Raw genomic sequence first — 20,743 nt, 5'->3', positions numbered from 1 at the left:
GTTCTTAAGCAAGAAGCAGCAGCCTCACACTGTACTTCAAAATATTTATTGAAATTGCATTTCATGGTACGTTTGGAGATGAGGATGATAAGATTTACTTCTGTTACCAAGGTGGATGTTCCTCAGGTGGATATGGGTGCCAGAGCTACTGCCTGTAACCCGGACTTCACTTGTTCTTAGATTACGTATTAGTAATAGTGCACACACAGTATGCTCAACAAATAATAGACTATATGGAGCCAAGTCTTTGGGCTAAGATATCATCATGAAGAAAATGAACATTCATTATGTGTGTAAAATCAGAAAGTGTGCACTAACAGTGCAGGTATGACATCCACCAACAAAGGCTGCTACCTTAATAGCAGGCTGTCGCAAAAGACCACGACAAGAGATGAAGTAATGTAGAAAGTACCAAATAACAACCTACCTTTCTGGAGAAAAGAGAGGTCTTTGCAATGAGACGGGTATTGAGTGCAAACCAAAAGAAAATATTGCAGTTTACTTATCAGCACCAGCACCATCTGGACGACTGTCAACCACAACCTGCAATTCCCATGCTATATGGACACTGCAGTGCTCTTGGTTCGCCAGGATGGGTACAGGGCTTCACCGTGCTGAGCTCATTGCAGGATGAAGAGTTACACACTCCGTCTGACACGCTGTGTCCGTCTGGTGCTTGGTTTTCAGCGGGGGTTAAACCACGGCAGCATACAAAGTTTTAAATCTTTCACTGCACTAATGTTAAAAATCACTTTTGGCTACGCAGAAAATTTAGCACTTCAAAAGTAGTAATCATCTGTCATTATTAAACCAGAGCTAGATTCCCTCCCTCCCTCCTGGCCCCAAAGGCACCTAACACAGGATTTTTGTGAATGCATACCCTATGCCCAAAACTGCACTTCATATATATTTAATGATCTGTAGTTGCATGACTCAGTAGCCAATGGTTCAGGCTCTGGTACACAGGAAGGTGCCAGCCTTGGCTGATTTTTGGGTGGAGAAGCAGAAGCCTTCTGAGCAGCTGGAGAAAGGCTGTTCCTCTGTAATTCAGCATTGCTGAGGCTGCTACCCCAATCCTACGCAGCCCTGCGGTGCTCACCAAGGATGCTGGCAACTGGCGAGGATCAAGAAACAGGAGGATTGGAAGATACACATTGCAACAAAGTATCTGTTTAGCCAAGGTGAGGTTATAATTGTTATAAAGCTCAAGTGATGAAATGGCCTGTTAGTGCTGGAAGAAACGGAATCGACCTTCCCTCTCATTCCCGCCTCTCCTTCCTCCTCCTCCTTTCTCTTGTTCCCAGCCGTACCGTCCCTTCCCTTGCTCTGGCTGCTGTTGGTGCTTGTGAGATCCTTTTGTTGCTGGTTTGGCTTACTAACCCAGCAGAAAAGCATTCATGTTTTTCGGTGGATTTGATTTCTGCTCGAGCTGTCCCACAGAAGAGCCTGACAGCTGCTGGGACTGGCTGAGGACAGGAGAAAGTGACTGGAGATGGGAGCAGACCTTCCTCGCTGCTGGCAAACTGATGAACTCCTTTACTGAATGCTCTGGTTTCTTAGCTGAAAAGAAGTGTTGGGGCGCTCAGCACATTTCATTATCTGTATGATGAACAAGATTTGACAACAGGCAAAGAAGGAGGCAAAGACTCTTAGCAAAGAAGGATTTTAACGACTGAAAATGGATGCCAGAGGAGTTAATGCTATAAATAAGGCCAATGCGGAACAATTATGGTAATGGAGTATGAAAGCCTCTTTCCGAGTGCGTTCTGGGATTTCCCTGTGGCTGGTGTTCTTTACTATCACAGCTTCTCCAGGGGAGCTTCCCCAGGGGACATGCTCTGCCCCAGGCGTGTCCGTGGGGGCGGCTCGGGCAGGCGCTGCCCCGCCGGCCCGTGAGCTGGCCCTGCGGCCCCGTGAGCTGGCCCTGCGGCCCCGTGAGCTGGCCCTGCGATACCGTGAGCTGGCCCTGCGGCCCCGTGAGCTGGCCCTGCCGGCCCGTGAGCTGGCCCTGCGATACCGTGAGCTGGCCCTGCGATACCATGAGCTGGCCCTGCGGCCCCGTGAGCTGGCCCTGCGATACCTTGAGCTGGCCCTGCGACACCGTGAGCTGGCCCTGCGGCCCCGTGAGCTGGCCCTGCGACACCGTGAGCTGGCCCTGCGACACCGTGAGCTGGCCCTGAGACCCCGTGAGCTGGCCCTGCGGCCCCGTGAGCTGGCCCTGCGGCCCCGTGAGCTGGGCCCCATCCCCGCCGCCCCGTCCCCGTCCCGTCCCGGCGCACCCACGCCCGGCCGGCAAACACGCAGAGCAGAGCCGGTACAGGGCAGTTAGCAGGGTGCGCTTTATTGCCGGGGAAAAAAACCAAGAAATGTTGGAAGATGAACAGAGAACTGTACTTTTTCCTTCACGAAGGTGACAGCTGGGAACCAATGAAGGCAGTGCAAAGGCAGTAAAAAATGAAGAATGCCAGCGGCGAGCCGCCGCCTAGGTAAAGCAAGCAGCCGGTGGGGAGCGTTGCCGGCCGCGGTGGGAGCGGGGGCCGTGTCTAACGGAGCCGGGCCGCCACCCCCCGGCCCCTCGCCGCTCCGCCGCCGGCCCCGACCCCCGCCCCGCGGCGCCACCTTCCCCGCCCGCCGGGCCCGGCCCCCTCCCGCCGGCGGCGGAGCATGCGCGGGGCCGCGCCAGTTCCGCCCCCGCTCCCCTCATAGCGGCGCTGCCGGGACCCACGGGAGCCGCCGCTGCCCCTTTCTGTGCTGAAGGGCCCTGAGGAACGGCAGCCGCCGCCTCGGACGAAGGTACAGGAAGAGGCCGCGGCCGGCCGGCTGGCGGGGCCCGGTGCCCCGTGTCCCTTTGTGCGCGGGCCTGGGGCGGCGGCCAGGCCTCGGCGGCGAGGCGGCGCGGCGGGGAGGGGAGGGGAGGGGAGGGGGGGCGGCGCGGCGGGGAGGGGGGGCGGCCGGGCTGCAAGCACGGCGGCCGGGCATGGCGGAGCGGGGAGGGGGCGTGCCGGGGAGGCCGGTGCCGGGCTGGCTTCACTGTGCCGCTGGCGGGGGCAGCGTTTGTCCCCGCTCCGCCGGGGAGCCGTGACGGGCTCCTGCGGGAGGGGGCGGCTTCCCGGGGGCGGCCGCTGCCGGGCGAGGGGCGCTGCCTCCCCGAGGGGCCTCTCCGTCCGCGGCCGGGGAGAGCGGCGGGCGAGCGAACGCCAGTGTGTCCGCGTCCTCCGGCGGTCGTGGGCTTGGGGGTGTCGTCCGACCCCGGTCAGCCCCCGGGGCCGTTGCGTGAGGGCCGTGCTTCTCGGGCAGCGCCTGTGAGGAGGCCGGGACGTTTGTAATAACTTCTTTTCAGACAGGCTAAATATTGCGGGGGGTGGAGTGGATGCGACCGGCCTTTTCGGGTAAGCGGGCCGCGCTTCGGGTCTGAAATGGAGGTAGCAGCTTTCAGAGCTAAATGTGTAACGAGAGCAGTCGCTCAGAGGCTAATTGGGGGTGTGTCAGAAGGGACACGCTGAGTTACGTTAGTGGAGGGCTCGTCTTGCGAAACGGTTGCTCAGTTCCTGATGTCTCAGCCTGACCTTCAGGAGGTTTTGCCCCGGATCTGCTTCAGAGGTGAATTTTGGGGTTCCGAAGTGCCTGACGTCTGGAAGTGGAATCCAGTGTTTCAGTACTGGCGTTGTGGGCTGCCGTAATGTCTCCACGGGCCACTGGCAGAAAACACCTGTGGGTGGTGGGGTTTGTTCTGGTTTGGTTTCTTCCCCCTCCCCCAGTACTGACGGCGGGTGCTTCCAGAGACGGCCGGCGCGGGGGCTCGGCGGGGCCCTGTGCCGTGTCCAGCTCCGCGCTTTGACCCGGGCAGCGTGCCCGGCAGCCCGGCTCCTCCCGGCTGTGCCGCCGAGGGCGGTTCGGGATCGCTCCCCCCCGCAGGGCTTCCTGCCGGCCCCCCCAGCCCGGGCCGGGGCCTGGCGCTGCCCTGGGCGAGCAGGATCTGCTGGGTGGGACGAGCTGGCCGGCAGCGGCAGCCAGGCGTTCCAGCCGGGGGCACTGAGAAGTGGGGGGAGTTCTTAGGCCATCTCTCCTGCTCCACACTCTTCCTTTGGGTTTTACTTCTGCTTTCCTAAGCGCTTGCGTCCCTCGCAAGATGCAGGAATATGGAAATGATCAGGGAAAATGATTCTGATGTCACTATAGGCCTTTAACAGAGAAAAGGAGGTTATAGTGACTCCTGTTTTGTGGTAGCTACTGCCCAGTGCCTCAAGCCACTACAGTGCCTGCTGGAACTCCTGCTTATGCTGTGAATAATGCTGCACAGAAGTTGTGGGGAAGTTCTTCCTGCAATTACTGGTCCCTGACAGTGACAATTGTTAAAAAAAATAATCATATTTTAAACTAGATACAGTATTTTTGTGGGTCTGGCCTTACCTGGCAAGGGGTATTCGTGTTACAACTGCCTGTGCAGAAATTGCAAATACCATATAGAAAGCTATGAGCTCACTGAATGCAGTTACCGGGTGACAGTTATTCTGGCTGGTTAGTTGGAAAACCAAAACCAATAACTAGTAAGATTACAAGGAGGGAGCTAGCCTGGTGGCTCCTTGGTACCATGGTGAATGCTTGGGTTTGTGAGCCTGTGGCTGGGGGTTGTAAAATGGCAGGATAAGCTGTTGCAGTGTTGTCTGTGATCCAAGAATGAATGTATATACTTAGCTTTGCTTGTATCTTTCTACCAAAAGCACTGTGCCTCTCTTTATAAATTAGAGGAAGGTTGAGGTTGCCTGTTGATGACAAATGTCACCACCAGTAATTGTGTACAGACTGAGATTGGTCTGTGGAGAAGAACTGAAGCTGGCTGAGGAATAAACATGCTGGGGTTTGCGGCGTGGAAGTGTCACTGGGACAAGGGATGCAGCAGACCCTGTGCTGTGCTCTGCTACTGTGCGGATGTCGGAGATCACAGTCTGCAAAAGGCTGCCCTTGTGCCCCTTGTTGCCCTACAACAGGGTGATTCCTTTGGGGACACACTGTCCTTTTCCTGCCTGCATGCTGCTGGGGGTGGGCTGACTTCAAACATGTACCAGTGCTTGGACCGGCACCTGAATCTACTAGGGCAGCTGTAGTGTAGAATTAGATGGTGAGTCTGATGCTGTGTCTGACTTGACCGCTGTTAGCAGCAGAATGCAGCATCTGGGCACCACTTACCTGAGCTTTGCTGGACTCCAGCTTGCATTTGCTATTACCTGTTTTGGATGAGCAAGAGCACCAGACTGTTTCAGGTCAGTACTGGATTAAAATGGAGCTTTAAACTGGGTTTAAGTATGTATGTTTAATTTATAAAGCTTCTAGGCTTCAACCATGTTTGGTTTAGTTACAACAATTAGTCAAAAATGTCAGTGGCAATTAATTGTTACAACATAACTGGCTGCACGTTCACAGTTTAGGTCTCAATTTAGGGCATGCTTTTTGAAGTTTTATTTGTAGCTTGATATGATACTGGAGCTGTTGAGCGCTCTGCTGAACAAGTAGAAAAGCTGTTGATGAGTTTAGTGTAATACAAAGATGTCTGTTGTGTTACTGCAATATCACATTAGACATTTTTTTTTTAAATCACTTGGTATCTGCACATACAGAAGCAGTAGCTCAAGGATTTGTGCAGTGGTCACTTTTAATCTGGAATTTTTGCGGAATTGCTACACTAATAAGGACCTCTATTGTTTGGATGAGTAAATGAATCCCCAAACTGGAAGATTTTAATAGAGCTGCCTCACTAAGGGCCTTCTGTAACTTGCAAAGCTGTATCAATCTTGTTGTCTTCTCTTTCTGTTGTCTTGTCCCGCCCCCCCCCCCCCCCCCCCCCCCCGAAAATGTTCCCATATGTTGATGTGAAATATTTTATTATGGTTTTGAAGAGTTCAGCTGACCTAGGTAAGAATGTGAGTGAGCTCTGGAAAAATGGGGTTTCCTGAAGCCTCAGGTGCTCAGCCCTAGCACCAGGCGAACTTCCAGCTCCGCCTTAGAGGATCATGTGAAATGTGGTGTGGGTTGTCTTTTTTTTTTTTTCTGGTTTTGCTCCCTTCCCCCCTCCTTGGTTTCCTTTTGTTGTATTACTTCCTGATAAGTTGTTACAGGGCTCTCCCAACATCACATGAGAGCCAGCCTGGAGCCTCTGTGTTTTGAAACTCACTACTGACTGAATCTTGCTGGTTTATGGTCTCTTGGTGCAATTAATGTGCTACAGATGGGCATGGAAGGCAGTTCTTTTCAGTGGCTTATTAATTAATGTCATGGTTTAACCCCAGCAGGCAACTAAGCATCACACAGCCGCTCCCCGCCCCCCCTCCCCTGCCACCCTGCAGTGTAGGGGAGAGAACTGGAAGAGTAAAAGTGGGGAAAAAAAACCCCTCATGGGTTGAGATAAAGATAGTTTAATGGGACAGAAAAGGAAGAAAACAATGATAATAAAAGAATTGCAATATACAAAACAAGTAATTTGCGATACAATTGCTCACAACTTGCTGACCGATGCCCATCCACTTCCTGAGCGGCAGCCCCTGGCCAGCTTTCCCCGCAGTTCGTATACTGAGCATGATGTCATATGGTATGGAATATCCCTTTGGCTAGTTTGGGTCAGCTGTCCTGGCTGTGTCCCCTCCCAACTTCTAGTGCCCCTCTCTCACTGGCAGGGCATGAGAAATTGGAAAGTCCTTGACTTGGTATAAACACGACTTGGTATAAACACTACTTGGCAATAACTGAAAACATCAGTATGTTATCAAAATTACTCTTACACCAAATCCAAAGCGCAGCACTGCACCAGCTACTAAGAAGAAAATTAACTGTCATAGACAAAATGAGGACATTAGAATATCAGAACTGATGAAGGTGTTTAGATCCTTTAGATAACAGGGTGAAAGCTTCTGCAGTTGTATATAAAATACTGTCCCAGTTGGGAGGAGGACACTAGGAGGAGATGGTTAGATTTTTTCCTCTTAACCTGCATCATCATTGCATCCTGGCCTCCTAAAGTCTGTCTTTGCAGTGCATCATGTGAAACTGTTTTCTCTGTATAGGCTTTCTTACCATTGAGACTTAAACTTTGACAACGCTAAGTTTATTAGGTAAAGCCTATTACACAAAGGCTATTGCTGATAATGGTTTAAATGGGTAGTCTTAATGGAATTTGTGCTGTGCCGGGTATCTGTAGTACTAAGACTTGCAGGTCACAGATCACTTATTTAACACTCTATGCCTCCTTGCTTTTTCTTAAAATTGTAATACTAAGTAAATATCTCTAACTGCTAACCCTGTTGTTTGTTTGCCTCCCCATACCCAGTGAGACTGCATCAAAATGTCTCTCTATCCTTCCCTGGAAGATCTGAAGGTTGACAAAGTTATTCAGGTACGATGGGCTCTAATAAGATGAGTTTTGATGACAATAATATATATCTTGTGATATTTAATCCAGGGAAGGGGAGACTTTTGTTGTAGGTGAGAGTTCGTTTTACCATCACACTCTAAAAGGGAAAAGATAAAAAACCTGTGATGTTAAATATGATTAATGCTTATTTTACCACTGTTGGGTATATTTATTGTTTTATGTATTCATTAATAGTAATTTGTCTTTATGTTGGAATGTCTAGTTTTTTTGAAGTATAGGTACTTTGTCTTAAATAGACAAATGCGGTCAGTCTTTTCTCATACTTCAGCTCTGATGTGATGAATAGGTGTTGACTGCACTAATAGATCTGCTATCTCACTCCTGGTGTTCAAACCTGTGTCAGAAAACTGTCATGGTCAGTTGGGCACAACAAAAGAACACTGGGCTCTCTTAGTATCATCTGGCATCACAACTTGTCCTCTTGCTATTTCATGGTAGTGACCAGTTCTTTTAATATTTCCAAGATGCTCACATTTGTTTAAAACAGTTTATGTATAAGAATATTGGTAGCTTTATTATGAGACAGGATGAGGCTGAAAAAAATACCTGTGCAACAAAACAATGAAAAACATTAATGGATAAAAATTCCATGAGAAATTTGATATGAATGTATTTTACAAGGAGTTTCCTTGATTCCTTCAGCTTTTTACCTAGCTCCCGTTCTTATTTCCTAAACTTAAACTGTATTGCCTGCCAGTTCAAACAGTAGCAATGAGTTATACTGCATTTTAATGTAGCTGCTACTGCTGTCCTTGTCCTTCTCACTGGGAAGCAACTAAGCAAACTGCACAGAACAGCTTATTAACTCTCCTGAGCTGTCCCAAAGTGGAGTGCCTCAGCCTCACCTGTGTTTCTGTGTGTGGGGTGTGCCTCTTGAAGTTGTGGGTGTTGTGTTGGGATTTCTCATCGTTGTCTGCCCACCCCACCCCTTTTATCTTATCAAAGTCCTTCATCTACAATCAGGTAATCCTGAACTGGGGGGGGGGGAATAAAAGTACCCTGGAGCCAAGAATATGCTCCTTTGGCCTCTTAGTGACCAACTGCTAGAGTTAATCTATTACATTTATTACAATTGTTAATTGTAACAAGTATGCCATTCCACTTTCACTGATATTTTTCATAGAACCATGGAATGGTTCAGATCAGAAGGGATCTTTAAAGGTCATCTACTCCAAACCCCCTGCAATAAGCACTAACATCTTCAGGTTGGACAGGGCTCTGAGCAATCTGACCCAGCTGATCTTGATGGTTTCCTGGGATGGGGCATCTACCATCTCTCTGGGCAACCTGTTCCAGTGTTTTGCCACCCTCTTTTAGTTGAAAACCCTTGTTCTGTTGCAGTGGGACCTGCTAAGAAGTCTGTCTCCATCTTTCTTACAAGCCCCTTTAAGTACTGAAAGACCACTATAAAGTTTCCCTGAGGCCTTCTCTGGGCTAAGCAACCCCAACCTTCTCAGGCTGTCTTCACAGGAGAGGTGTTCTGTCCCTGTAATCATTTTTGTGGCCCTCCTCTGGACCTGCTCCAACAGGTCCATGTCTTTCCTGAAGAGCTGAGCAGACGGGGAGAATCACCTCCCTCAACCTGCTGGCCACAGCACGTAGCAAAGGCTAAATTATTTGCCTCTCCCAAAAGGTACATTACAAAAATGCTGTTTCTTAAAATATGTGTCGGAGAGCAGTATTAGGAGAAAAGGAGGCAGCGTACTGAAAGATGAAGCCTGTATCCAACACAAATGTGTGAGATTAAAATGACTGCTGTTTAAAACAACATACTTGTTACATTAAATATTCTAACCTGTTCTTCTTGTCTAACATTTCAATTGAAGGCTGTTCTTCTAAATACATCTGGTACTGATAAATGATGAGTCATTCTTGCTCTGAAACATTTTTCTAAAAACAACTTCCTGGAGAGTACAGGACTATGAGGTCTTCTATTTTAAGCGTGATTTCCTTAAAAATGTTAAGTAATTTGACTGTCACATTGTGTTAGATGATTTGTGTGTCCTGTTCAGTGTCAGGTTTCACTATGCATTTACCAATTTCACCCCCACCCTCACCTTTGACGTTCAACCTCAGGAGAGCTATTGGTATAGCTGTTTCCATCGCACTTAACAGGCCTTTCTAAGGCAGTTTTTCACTGATACGATTACACAAGGCCAAACATTAGTAGCTGAGGTGTTGAGAAGGAAGGAAGGAAGTTGGCTTTATTTTTAACTTATATTGTATTTATTAAATACATTCTCTTATATTTGTGAGTCAGTAAGCAATACAGAAATTAAGCTTAGTGTGTTTGCTGTAGTGGCAACTTCTGTAAAAAAAAAAAATAATTTGATAAGTTCCATTTCTTTCAGAAGGTATTAATCTAGTAGTGTTGGGTTTTGTGGAACTTGCAACATTTAAGGGACCGTTGTAGAACTCATGAAGAATGTCTGTAAATGACAAAGAGGTAAAACAGCTGCTATCCAGCTGGAAAAAGTAATTGCAAAACACTCTACCAAAGTTCATACCTTGAAACTTAAAGTTATAAAGCTTTGTCAGCCAAGTTTAATGTGTCTTAAGGCTCTCTAACTTCCTTGATGACAAAAACAGAACAGGTTGACGGAAAAGCCTTTCTGCGTTATTACTGTAGCCTTGTCTCTGAGGGAGATGCAAGTTGATCTACTGAAGTACTTTGATACTACTACAGCATATTGTATTGAAGTTATTTATTTCAAAGAAAAACATGTGACTTCAGAACTTCAAGATGAATAGTAACTAGTGTGTACAGGAAAAAAACACACTTAGTCTTTGGCCTGGGTAATAAAGATGTAATAGACTTTTTTTTTCTTGTGCAAGATAACTTATGTGAGTGTCTTTGCTTTTAGGCCCAGACAGCCTTTTCTTCAAATCCAGCTAATCCAGCAATCTTGTCTGAAGCGTCTGCTCCTATTCCTCACGATGGAGGTAAGCTCATGTGCTGTATAGTATCCCAATGTTGTGGAATGCAGTTATGAAATACTAAAGTTAACAGTACAGTCAAAAATACCTATATATATGTAACCCTATTTACGAAAGGTGAGACTGTGCCTTCTTGGAAATGCCAGCACCCACCTTGGTGAAGGGTTATAGGAGTCAGAAAACAGTGTTTGCTTATAAAAGGAAGTTGTGGCAAACACTAACTCTTTCCTTTTCCAAGTAAGCCTAATGTAACAAGGTTTGCTGTTGGTACCATTTGAGCTCTTTTAAACTCTGACTCAAACACTTAGTTTTCCTTATTTATCACATGTATATTTGTAAGCTTTAGAGGGCAGCATGAGACTGTCTTTCTTCTCTGTATGAGGTTGCTTAAGCACAAACACAAATCTCTTTCAACAGAGAAGAGCCCAGTTATAAACGATAACAATTAAAACAATTTTATTTTGGGTTCAATCAATTTACGTTGAGAAACAATAAGCAAAAACAGCGCTGGGTGCGCGGAGAACTCAATTACTTCCACCACAGGCACACCTGAGTCCTAAAAGCAGCGTCTTTTCTCCCCGGATCCTGACCAATCTCTTCTTGCCGGATGTTCATCCCGTCCCGCTCTTTCCCCATTGGGTTGTCAGGGTACGCCTTCTCCTCCTACTGGCTCTCCTTTGGTGCGCTTTTTTCAAATCTCAAGGTCTTTGTCTCCTTTGGCTGTCGTTTTCCTTATCTCCCTTGTCGGGCTTTTCCAAGCAGCGATTGCCTCAGGGGAAGGGGAAGCCATCACGTTGTCTTAAAGGAGAACCACACGTGCCCACTCGCCACAACTGCGATACAGGTCCCAGATTTACACAGGGTACAACAATTGCACTTATCACAGTACATTCTATTTTTGACATGAATCATGACTGCGTTTATCACACCAGGAAGGTGGAACTTAATCTTACCATGTTATCAACATAAAGCTTCATACCATGTTATCAACATAAAGCTTTATCAAGATAAAGCATTAGGTGAGATCTAATGCTGAATGACCTGGGAGCCCTGGGGGACAGCAAGCTGGCCATGAGCCAGCAGTGTGCCCTGGTGGCCAAGGAGGCCAGTGGGATCCTGGGGTGCATCAGGAAGAATGTGGCCAGCAGGTCGAGGGAGGTGATCCTCTGCTCTGCCCTGGTGAGGCCACATGTGGAGTGCTGTGTCCAGCACTGGGCTCCCCAGTTCAAGAGAGACAGGGAGCTACTGGAGAGGTTCCAGTGGAGGGATATGAAGGTGGTGAGGGGACTGCAGCATGTCCCTTGTGAGGAAAGGCTGAGAGGGCTGGGCATGTTTAGCCTGGAGAAGAGAAGAAGACCGAGAGGGGTCCTTATTGATGCCTAGAAATATCTCAAGGGCAAGCGTCAGAAGGACGGGGCCATGCTCTTTTCAGTAGTGACCAGTGGCAGGTCAAGGGGAAATGGGCACAAACTGAAATGAAAGCAGTTCCTGCTGAATATGAGGAAGAACTTCTTTCCTTGAGGGTGACAGAGCCCTGGCACAGGCTGCCCAGAGAGGCTGTGGAGTCTCCTTCCCTGGAGACATTCAAAACCCACCTGGATGCGCTCCCGTGCAACCTGCTTTGGGTGAACCTGCTTTAGCAGGGGCTGGAGTAGATGATCTCCAGAGGTCCCTTCCAAACCTGACTAATCTGTGATTTGTACCTCCTTCTCCTCCTTTTCTCCCACAGACATGTACATCCATGAAGGTGCACAAGTATGTTTGAGGTCAGAACTCTGGGTTAGTGAGTTATACTTGGTCTAAAAAGCCTACAGCCTCTAACCAGTGTGACCAGCAGCAGTGCTGGAACAGCTGTCAACAATGCTGGTGGATCAGATTGTAAAGCTTGGTGGATGTAACTTTGTCCCCTGTTCTCCTGTGGGTGCTGGTGTTTTTAAGATGACTTTTAAGGCAGGGGTTTGTATAGCTGACCAGAGCGCTGCCTCTTGTAGATCCCTTCTGGAATAGATACTTACCTGGCTTAACTTCACCAGACCAGTTTTGAGTTAGCTTCAGCACTCCCTTCTTGGCAGCGTTCTTTCTGGTGTCCAGAGTTTGAATTTTCCAGAAGTTTTTGTGTCTGCCGGCCAAATGACAGAATTTTGATACCGACTTGTGCACTAATTGCTCAAGACCTGTGCGTAGCTAAAGAGTGGTTAATAATTTGGTATATCCCAAATGAAGGGAGGCCTACACCATCTATAGGATGTGCCAAACCCACCAAGAACCCTTCTGTTCTGGGAGAGGCAGGAGAATATACAACATCAAGAGCTTTTGGATGTGTTCTGCTATTTGGAGGTCTCAGTTTTGAATGAGAATGTAATACAGCGAGCAAAGATGCATCTTGTGTTGTGGTCTTTGATGAAGAACAGAAGAGAAAAATGGAGTAGCTGCAGAAGTCTTGTGCAGCGTTAATTGTATATAATCCTAGGGGCTTTAAAACACAAGGAAAAGTAGAAAGAATATTCATTGAAAGCTTGTTAACCAGTATTGGTAAAACTACAAGCTGATAGATAAATCCTGAAATAAGATCAGACAGCTCTCATGTGAAGCAGTGTGCAAACATGACCACTGAAAGTATTAAGGAGCAAAAAAGTCCCTAGTTTATACTGGAATTCACCTTGCAATGACCTTTGTTCTGTCCCAGAAAAGTTACTTTCCGTTCTGGTCAAATGTAGATTCTTATAATAGCTTTATACTTAATAGTTTTATATATGTACCCATAAACAAACTGTGGAGCCTGCTTGCTTCCACGGCTGGCCGGCCCTTGCACCACCTCGATTTTCAAGTAGCCTGTTCTGTCCCCACCAATTCAGTGAGAACAGCAGGTGGACTCTCAGAAGAGTTCTTCTAGCTGCCACTTGTTAGTAGCACCAGTTAATCTGTGGAATGTCAAGAGCAGTATCAAGCTTATTTCCAGAGTGGTTTGACTCGAGGTCTGACAAGTCTGTCAGTTTAACTTCCTTTCCTCCCACTCCTTTCTGGTGTAGAGGAATCTTCTGCTGGGCATTAGGGGCCGTGTTTGTTTTGTCTTGTTCAGAAGCGTGTCTAAAACCACTTCAAAGCTATGAGGAAATGACAGCTACTTTATGATGACTGATACAGCAGACCGTGCTGTGGACCTTACAGCCGGGAAGCTGTCTTCTGCAGAAACTGCCATGCCTGGGATCTGGAATGTCCTTGGCATGGCCGTCTTTTGAGAGTGCTGTCTTGCACTTGCTGGAAGGTGGCTTTGCGTCTGTGTGCATTCTCCAGCATACCTGGTTTGGGGGTGGGAGGGGGAGTAGTTCCCCACTAATTGCCCAAAAGCTTTGGAGCAAGGGTGTGTCTTTATGGAGGGCAGCACAGTGTTGGTTTTGGAATTTAGCACCATGTGTCTAATGTTTGTGCCCTAAAGGATGAATGGAGTAACTGAACGTTCTCTGTAAGCTCTTCATCTCAGAAGTGCTGCTGGTTACTCAGCTAAACTGGACTAGAATAACAGCCCTGCTCCAAGTGTGTCTTCCATTGTAATTTTCAAATTAATGCGTTACAAAAGCACAAGATCTGTTGAAGTAATTATACATGTGAAAGCAGTAACTGCTCGTTCTGTTAAACCAACAACTGTACTGATGGAGTTTTTTTGTTTTGTTTTTCTCCTATAGGCTTATACCCCAGACTGTATCCAGAACTGTCTCAGTATATGGGCCTGAGCCTCAACGAGGAAGAGGTGCAGAGAAACTTACCGGTGGCAGCAGCTGCTCAGCCACAGGGTGTAAGTACCAGTCAAGCATGTTTCGGCAAAAGTATAAAGACTAAATGTATATCTAGCATTCTAGAGAGTAGATTACTATTTATTTGTTTTGAGTACCATACTTGACTGATAAATGAATTATTTTGACTAACAATACCTATTTTAATCTGGCCTTAAACCAAGCACTATATTTCCAGTGTTGGGGTAGGGGAGAGAGTGAAGAGAAGCAGGTGTTGTGAATTAATTTGTGTGGGTTTTTTTAAATATCACTTCATATAAACTGACATATACCTACTTTAAAAAAGTTGAAACTGTTGTCTGGTTATTTTGTTTTAATCAGCAACTGGTAACACGACCTTCTACTAATTACATGGTAGCTCCAGTGACTGGAAATGATATTGGAATTCGCAGAGCGGAAATAAAGCAAGGCATCCGTGAAGCAATTTTATGTAAAGACCAAGATGGCAAAATTGGACTTCGCCTTAAGTCTGTTGACAATGTAAGTATAGGAGCTTGCTTTTGCTTATACAGATATTAATGCTGGATTAAACTAGTAGTGAAGTTAGTGTATGGTCACAAAATTGTCTTCTATATAATGCTTGCTTATCCTTTATTGGGATTCTAAAATCCTTCGTTAGATCAGTACCTAGATTTCCAGCTATCTGGACTAGGATCTGAATTTACAGTGACAATTTAACTTCCGTGTGTTTTGTAACATCTGAAAAATCCTTGTAAGTTTGGTTGGGGTTTTTTTTCCCCCACTTCACAGCATGAAATTGTCCTTGCAGAACTGCTGTGATACTTGTTAGCAGTTCAAGACTTCTTGTCTCTGTGGAAACACTGAGCGGTACTTAAAGCTCAGCAGTATGCAGAGAACTGCCCATGGCTTAAAGTAGTTCCTCTTATAGATTCTTGCAGTGTGTTGCTGGTGAGAAAGTAAGGATAAGGGTGGGTGTCATCTCACCTATATGTAAAGAGTAATTTCAGAGTAGGCTGCTTTTCAAATTTCCTTCAACATGAACATAGGTGCAAGGAGATCCTTAAATCTGCTTAGAAGCTTCTCTGTTTCAGTGTTGTTTGATTCTCAACATGGAAAATGCTACTTTGAGTGTTTATTTTTCTCCCCTCGGGAAGGCTATTTAATTTGATTGTTTAAGAAAAAAATGTACTCAAGGTTTCATATAAGGTTATAATGCTTTTTGTAGTTCTCGTAACGCAAGAAATGCTGATGTTTTCTTAGAGTAGATGTTTTTCTTGTTTTGTTTGTGACACCTCCAGCTCAAAGGTATTATCTACAGTTTGCCTTGATATGCTTTACTTGGTTTTCAGGGGTACTTTGACTAGAAATAGTTTTTTAACACCTTGGGTTTTTTAGAGGTGCTAGCAAGTCATAACTGATTAAAAAAAAAGTTGAAAACAAATGGGGTTGTGAAAGAAGGAAAAATCTGGAACAGAGTTCCTAGCATTGCTGATTTATTCTCCAGCAATATATAGACTTAATGTCTGACAAAGGAATTGTTAGTTAAATGTAGAAGGAGATATGCAAGTTTACAACTGGTCTGTTTTGATCCAGTTCAGATTTCTTGTTAAAGCAGAATAATATTTACCCCTTTGAGTAAGGCTTTAATGTTTGTCTTTTTTTTAATGTTTAGAGATCTAGCCAGAACAACTTGCCCACTTCTGAATTTTATTCTAGCATTAATTATCTGTCAGTCTCTTAAAGACATCTATAAACAGGCTGAAATTTCAAAAACACCTCTTAAGGTGATATAGTTAGCAAATTCTTCTGTCTTTTTGGTTTGTATTACATAGAGAATGGAAAAGCTTAAAGGGCTGTGTGTTATGTCACTGGTCTTCATCTTTAGGGAAGAACTTCCTCCTTTTTTTTTTTTTTAACCCCCTTTTTATCCTCTTTTGTAGGGTATATTTGTCCAGTTAGTTCAGGCAAACTCTCCAGCATCCCTTGCCGGTCTGCGGTTTGGAGACCAAGTTCTGCAGATCAATGGTGAAAACTGTGCAGGATGGAGTTCTGATAAAGCACATAAAGTTCTGAAACAAGCTTCTGGAGAAAGGATTTCGATGATCATTCGGGACAGGTAAAGCCAACTGCAGATGTGGACTGTCATTGTCCATCTCGGAGTAGTAACTCTGTGGGGATTAGGTCTCCCCTTGCTTGAGCAGGACTGTGGGCATAATAGAATCTGTTTGTCCATGTACTTCAACAGTAAAGATACTCAGAAATGATCCCTTTTGTGGGGAACAGTCAAAATGGTTATTAATTTGTTATACCTCATCGTGCCCGGAGTGTGCACGGGATACTTGCATTTTCCAAGGTAAACTAGTGAGTGATAGCACAAATCAAACTTAAAACTCTGAATTCAAGAGTTCTGTGCTTTTTTTTTCAGACACAAATTGACTGTTGCTTATACTAACTGAAAAAGCAATGAAAGATGGTAGCAAAATACTTGCTATGTTAATGAATACATTTGCATTTTTATTTAGCATGATACTTTTCTTGTGAACTGTTCCTTACGTGTGGATTAATGTTAGTTTTGCTAGAAGTATGCTTGAACAATACAGATATTTAAATAATGAGCTCGTAGCTATTTGTATGTAGTAATAATAGGTCAGATTCAACAGAAGTCTTAGGTTATGAGAAAATGGATGGTATGACTAGGTACATGTCCTGAAGCTTTTTCAATGTTCATTTTTAAGAACCAAGTTTGACTCGGTGGAGGGAATGCTGCTTCCATTGGTGCAGCTACTTCTACCCATGTATTGAATCAAACTACTGCAAGCAGTAGATTCCCTGCTCTGTCTACCAGTCCTGTGCCCAACTCCTCACCCTCTTCCTGGATTTACTAGCCTTTTTTTTAAGGCACAACTTAAATGTTTATGGTCTGTAAAGCAGTAGAAATGTTGGGGAAGCCTTGTACTCCAGAATCCTGTGGTCTGCCTATAACTGTTAAAACTGCCTGTGCTATTTTATCTACTTTGTAACATTTGTAGAGAACGCTTAATTTTTGGTGGATGTTTGTGTGTGGGAGTGGGTGGGTTGATGTTGTATGCGATTTTTGTGTTACTATTAATCCAGATGGTGAAATGCCTGTAGAACAGGGAAAACATATAAGGTTTATAAACAAGTATATATTAATATCGCAATACTAACAAAATCAAGTTAAACCCAACTACTTTTTGTTGTAGTTGATGTGTAAGTCTTTTAGAGTACAATTACCTTTTGTAAGTCAAGGATGCTGAAATACTGTGTGGTTCTTTCTGTGGCTTAGTAGACTGAAAGAATGGTTTTGCATTTTAAATGTCTTCTAGGCCTTTTGAACGAATCATTACTATGCATAAGGACAGCACAGGGCATGTTGGTTTCATATTCAAGAATGGAAAAATAACCTCCATAGTGAAAGACAGTTCTGCTGCAAGAAATGGACTTCTTACAGAGCACAACATCTGTGAAATTAATGGCCAGAATGTGATTGGATTGAAGGTGAGATAAGCAGCATATGGTGGGTGTGGGCAGCTGTGAGTTTGTGTGTGTATAGTAACTGTCTTGGAGATGGCAATGGATTGTAATATATTGTTTGATGTTCATAAAATCAGTCACTCATGAAAGGTAACAACTTGCTTGGAGAGAAATGTGTATTTTGAGGCTTCTTTGCAGTTCTGTATCTGTAGGCAGGGCAACACATTCTCTTCCTCTCTGCCCCTACCTGGCTAGGCTGACCCTCAGTTTTTATCTTTAATCTGACTTTGCTGGCAAAACAAAGAATAGGCTTCTCTTCCTGCCAGCCTGTGTCAAACTCTAGTAGGAATTCTGTGTATAGTGTCTGTATCCCTTCTCTAGGCAGTTTGTACTAGTGATAATGTGATAAGCAAACATCTATGAAGTGGTATTGCAGGTTCAGTGATTTGCCCTGAAGGTTAAATACTCCACGCAAGGAGTTGTGGGTCTCTTTAAGCTGCATGAAATGTCTAGAAAAAGCTCTCGAACAGCTGCTTTATTAGTCAGCTCAAGTAATGTTGCTCATATGACTTGTTGTTTAATAACAGGACCCCCAGATTGCAGACATCTTGGCAACAGCTGGAAATGTAGTGACCATTACTGTCATGCCTTCCAGTATTTATGAGTATATAATAAAGAGGTAGGTAATAAACAAAGCAAAGAAGCCGTGGTGTTAATTATAATCAAGTTGACAGTGACTGTTTTTCTGTAGGTTAAATAAAATGTACTCATGCTAAGACTTAATTAGAAACTTAACATGAAGACTGGAGAGGGGGTGGGAGGAATCTGAAAATTTGCTTCATCTGATGTTTTATTCAAACTGGTGTGTTTTGGTTGGTTTTAAACTAGTCATGTGTTAGTAATGCTTGTTTGCCTTCTCTTGAAAATGCCTTTTCTAAATGTAATTTGAATAAGACTTGAGTTTCTGAGAACTTTCAAGTACTTAAGTAACACAAATATTTGTTACCTTGTAACTAAAACACTGCTTCTAGCGCAACTAACTCGGGTGACCTACACGTGACTCTTGGCAGGATGGAGGGTTTTTTCTAATCCTTTGGCAGCAGTGGCTTTCTACATCTAAATCTCTCCTTCAAAAATGTTTTTGAAGCTGCTAGAAATTAATAATGCTTTAGGTATAATTGAGTCTTCCCCCTGCCCTCTTTCTCTCACTTGTGGTGCTACTCTGCTTGCACACATGCCCACATCCTGAAAGATGGTTGTAACACAACTCTGTTACTAATAAAAACATTGAGTATCGTGGGCTTCCCTTCTGTGTGTGCAGTTTGGTGCAGCTCTCTGTAGCAACATATTTGTCAAAAATAGTGGAATAAAAGGCCAACTTTGAAGTAGTATTGAAGGGCTGGCAATGACAGAGGGACAGTGATCAGAAGCTTTAGTGGTCTTCTGCAGTTGTCTTACAAAACTGAATGCCTTTTCCTTTTCTTTAGGATGGCAACTAGCATTATGAAGAGCCTGATGGATCACTCCGTTCCTGAAGTCTAAACTTGCATCATGTATGTGTGTGTACATATATATAATGATAATTCCACTAAACTTGGGCTATTATACTCAGTGATTTTTTTTCTTCTGCACACGAGCCTTTCTGGAGGCTAAGAGAAGATATGCTGCATCAAGCATTTGCATCTATAATGGCTGGGAATGTTACAGTTCAACATATCTTGTTTATTCACAAACTGTAAAACTTGTAGCCTTATATGCTTGACAAATGTGAAATTCCACTTGTTATGACTTCTTTTCATAGGTCTTTTGGTTTACTACTACTATAAGCCATTGCAACTAAAGGAACCAGATATCACTTGCGAAGTCCCATGTTGTTACCTAGGACAATGCTGCGCTTTGTATGTCTAAGACGAATGAGTATTTTTACTGCTTTCTGTTCGCAAGAGTAGATCTGAAATAGTGTATTAGAAGTATGGCTAGTACTAGTTAATTTTTTGTTCTAGTAAATACTGTTTACACAGGAATGCCAGTTAAGCTGAATATAGCTAAAGGCATCATTCAGTAAGCGTATTAAATAAAAGTAGTGTACAGATACTCATATCTTTTTATTACTTGTTATACAAATTGTAACTAAAATGCTTATCTCTTGCCTTAACCATGTTCTTAAGGATTCAGAAGTAACCAAATAAATGACTGAAACTTTAGATCCTCTGTGTGTGCATACTTAAGATGAGCTAAGACAGGCTTGTTGAGGCCAGTTTCAGCCAACAACAAAGACATGATAGGAAATACAATTTAAAGTAGTCTTCTAAATAAGCTTGCTGCCTACAACGCTGAAATGTTTTAAAAGGGTAGATCTGGGATAATTTAAACAAGATCTGTGTAACTCTTCTCATACCTTCAGCTTAACACATGGCATGGCAGCCTAGCTCTTCTACAAGATGTACTGATTGTATAGATGCAACTTTATTTTAAAACTGTTTGCAGCTGACTGGGTGTACTGGGTCTGGTTGGGATGGAGCTAACTTTCTTTGTAGCAGTGGGTATGTGCTGTATTTGAGACTTGTGACTAAACCAGTGTTGATAACAGCCATGTGTTTGCCACTGCTGAGCAGTGCTTGCATGGTGTCAGGGCCTCTTCTGCTTCTTGCTCTGTCCCCTGCCCCCGGGGGGTAGACTGGGGGTGACCAAAAGGCTGAGAGGAAACATAGCTGGGACTGCCGACCCAAACTGACCAAAGAAAGAGAAATGCCATGTGGCTTGACACCATGCTCAGCAATAATCTGGGGGGAGTCTTTTCAAAGTAGTTGTTGCTTGGAGACTGGGCATCAGTCCGCTGGTGGGATGCGGTAAGTGATTGCCTCTACATCACCTTTTTTTTTTTTTTTTCCTCTCTCCCCCCTTTTACTTAGTTGAACTATCTTTATTGTAACCCACAAATTTTCCTAGCTTTTGCCCTTCTACTACTCATACTGTCCTGCTGTGGGGTGGGTGAGTGAGAAACTTGGTGGGGGCTCACCTGCTGGTTGGGGTCAACCCACCGCAACTGCTCATAGGCATGTTCAGCTGAGACTCTGTAAGTGATCTAAGTTAAACACTAGTTCTGGGGAACAATTTCCTCAGCTATGAAATCTAG

At 44.8% G+C, this 20,743-nt stretch overlaps 1 protein-coding gene across 1 annotated transcript; it reads left to right on the top strand.

Moving 5' to 3' along the window:
* Positions 1-2,656: 2,656 nt before the first annotated feature.
* Positions 2,657-19,811, top strand: SDCBP (syndecan binding protein). Its single transcript, XM_056332396.1, has 9 exons — positions 2,657-2,793; positions 7,319-7,384; positions 10,288-10,366; positions 14,044-14,153; positions 14,473-14,631; positions 16,053-16,228; positions 17,460-17,631; positions 18,195-18,286; positions 19,095-19,811. Exons 2-9 carry the CDS (start codon positions 7,334-7,336, stop codon positions 19,147-19,149), a joined length of 894 nt encoding a protein of 297 aa, XP_056188371.1. The 5' UTR covers positions 2,657-2,793; positions 7,319-7,333; the 3' UTR covers positions 19,150-19,811.
* Positions 19,812-20,743: the final 932 nt, after the last annotated feature.

This window comes from Falco biarmicus, chromosome 3 (genome assembly GCF_023638135.1).
Source record: "Falco biarmicus isolate bFalBia1 chromosome 3, bFalBia1.pri, whole genome shotgun sequence".
In the NCBI taxonomy this organism is placed as follows: domain Eukaryota; kingdom Metazoa; phylum Chordata; class Aves; order Falconiformes; family Falconidae; genus Falco; species Falco biarmicus.
Note: the sequence above shows the minus strand (reverse complement) of the source record. Positions and strands in the feature narration are given on the sequence as shown.

What these genes read in the sequence shown, in the direction of transcription:
- SDCBP (XM_056332396.1), top strand. Translation starts at nt 7,334, where the DNA reads ATGTCTCTCTATCCTTCCCTGGAAGATCTGAAGGTTGACAAAGTTATT. An exon ending in AGGTTGACAAAGTTATTCAG is followed by an intron (nt 7,385 to 10,287) that starts GTACGATGGGCT and finishes CTTTGCTTTTAG; the next exon opens with GCCCAGACAGCCTTTTCTTC. An exon ending in TCGATGATCATTCGGGACAG is followed by an intron (nt 16,229 to 17,459) that starts GTAAAGCCAACT and finishes AATGTCTTCTAG; the next exon opens with GCCTTTTGAACGAATCATTA.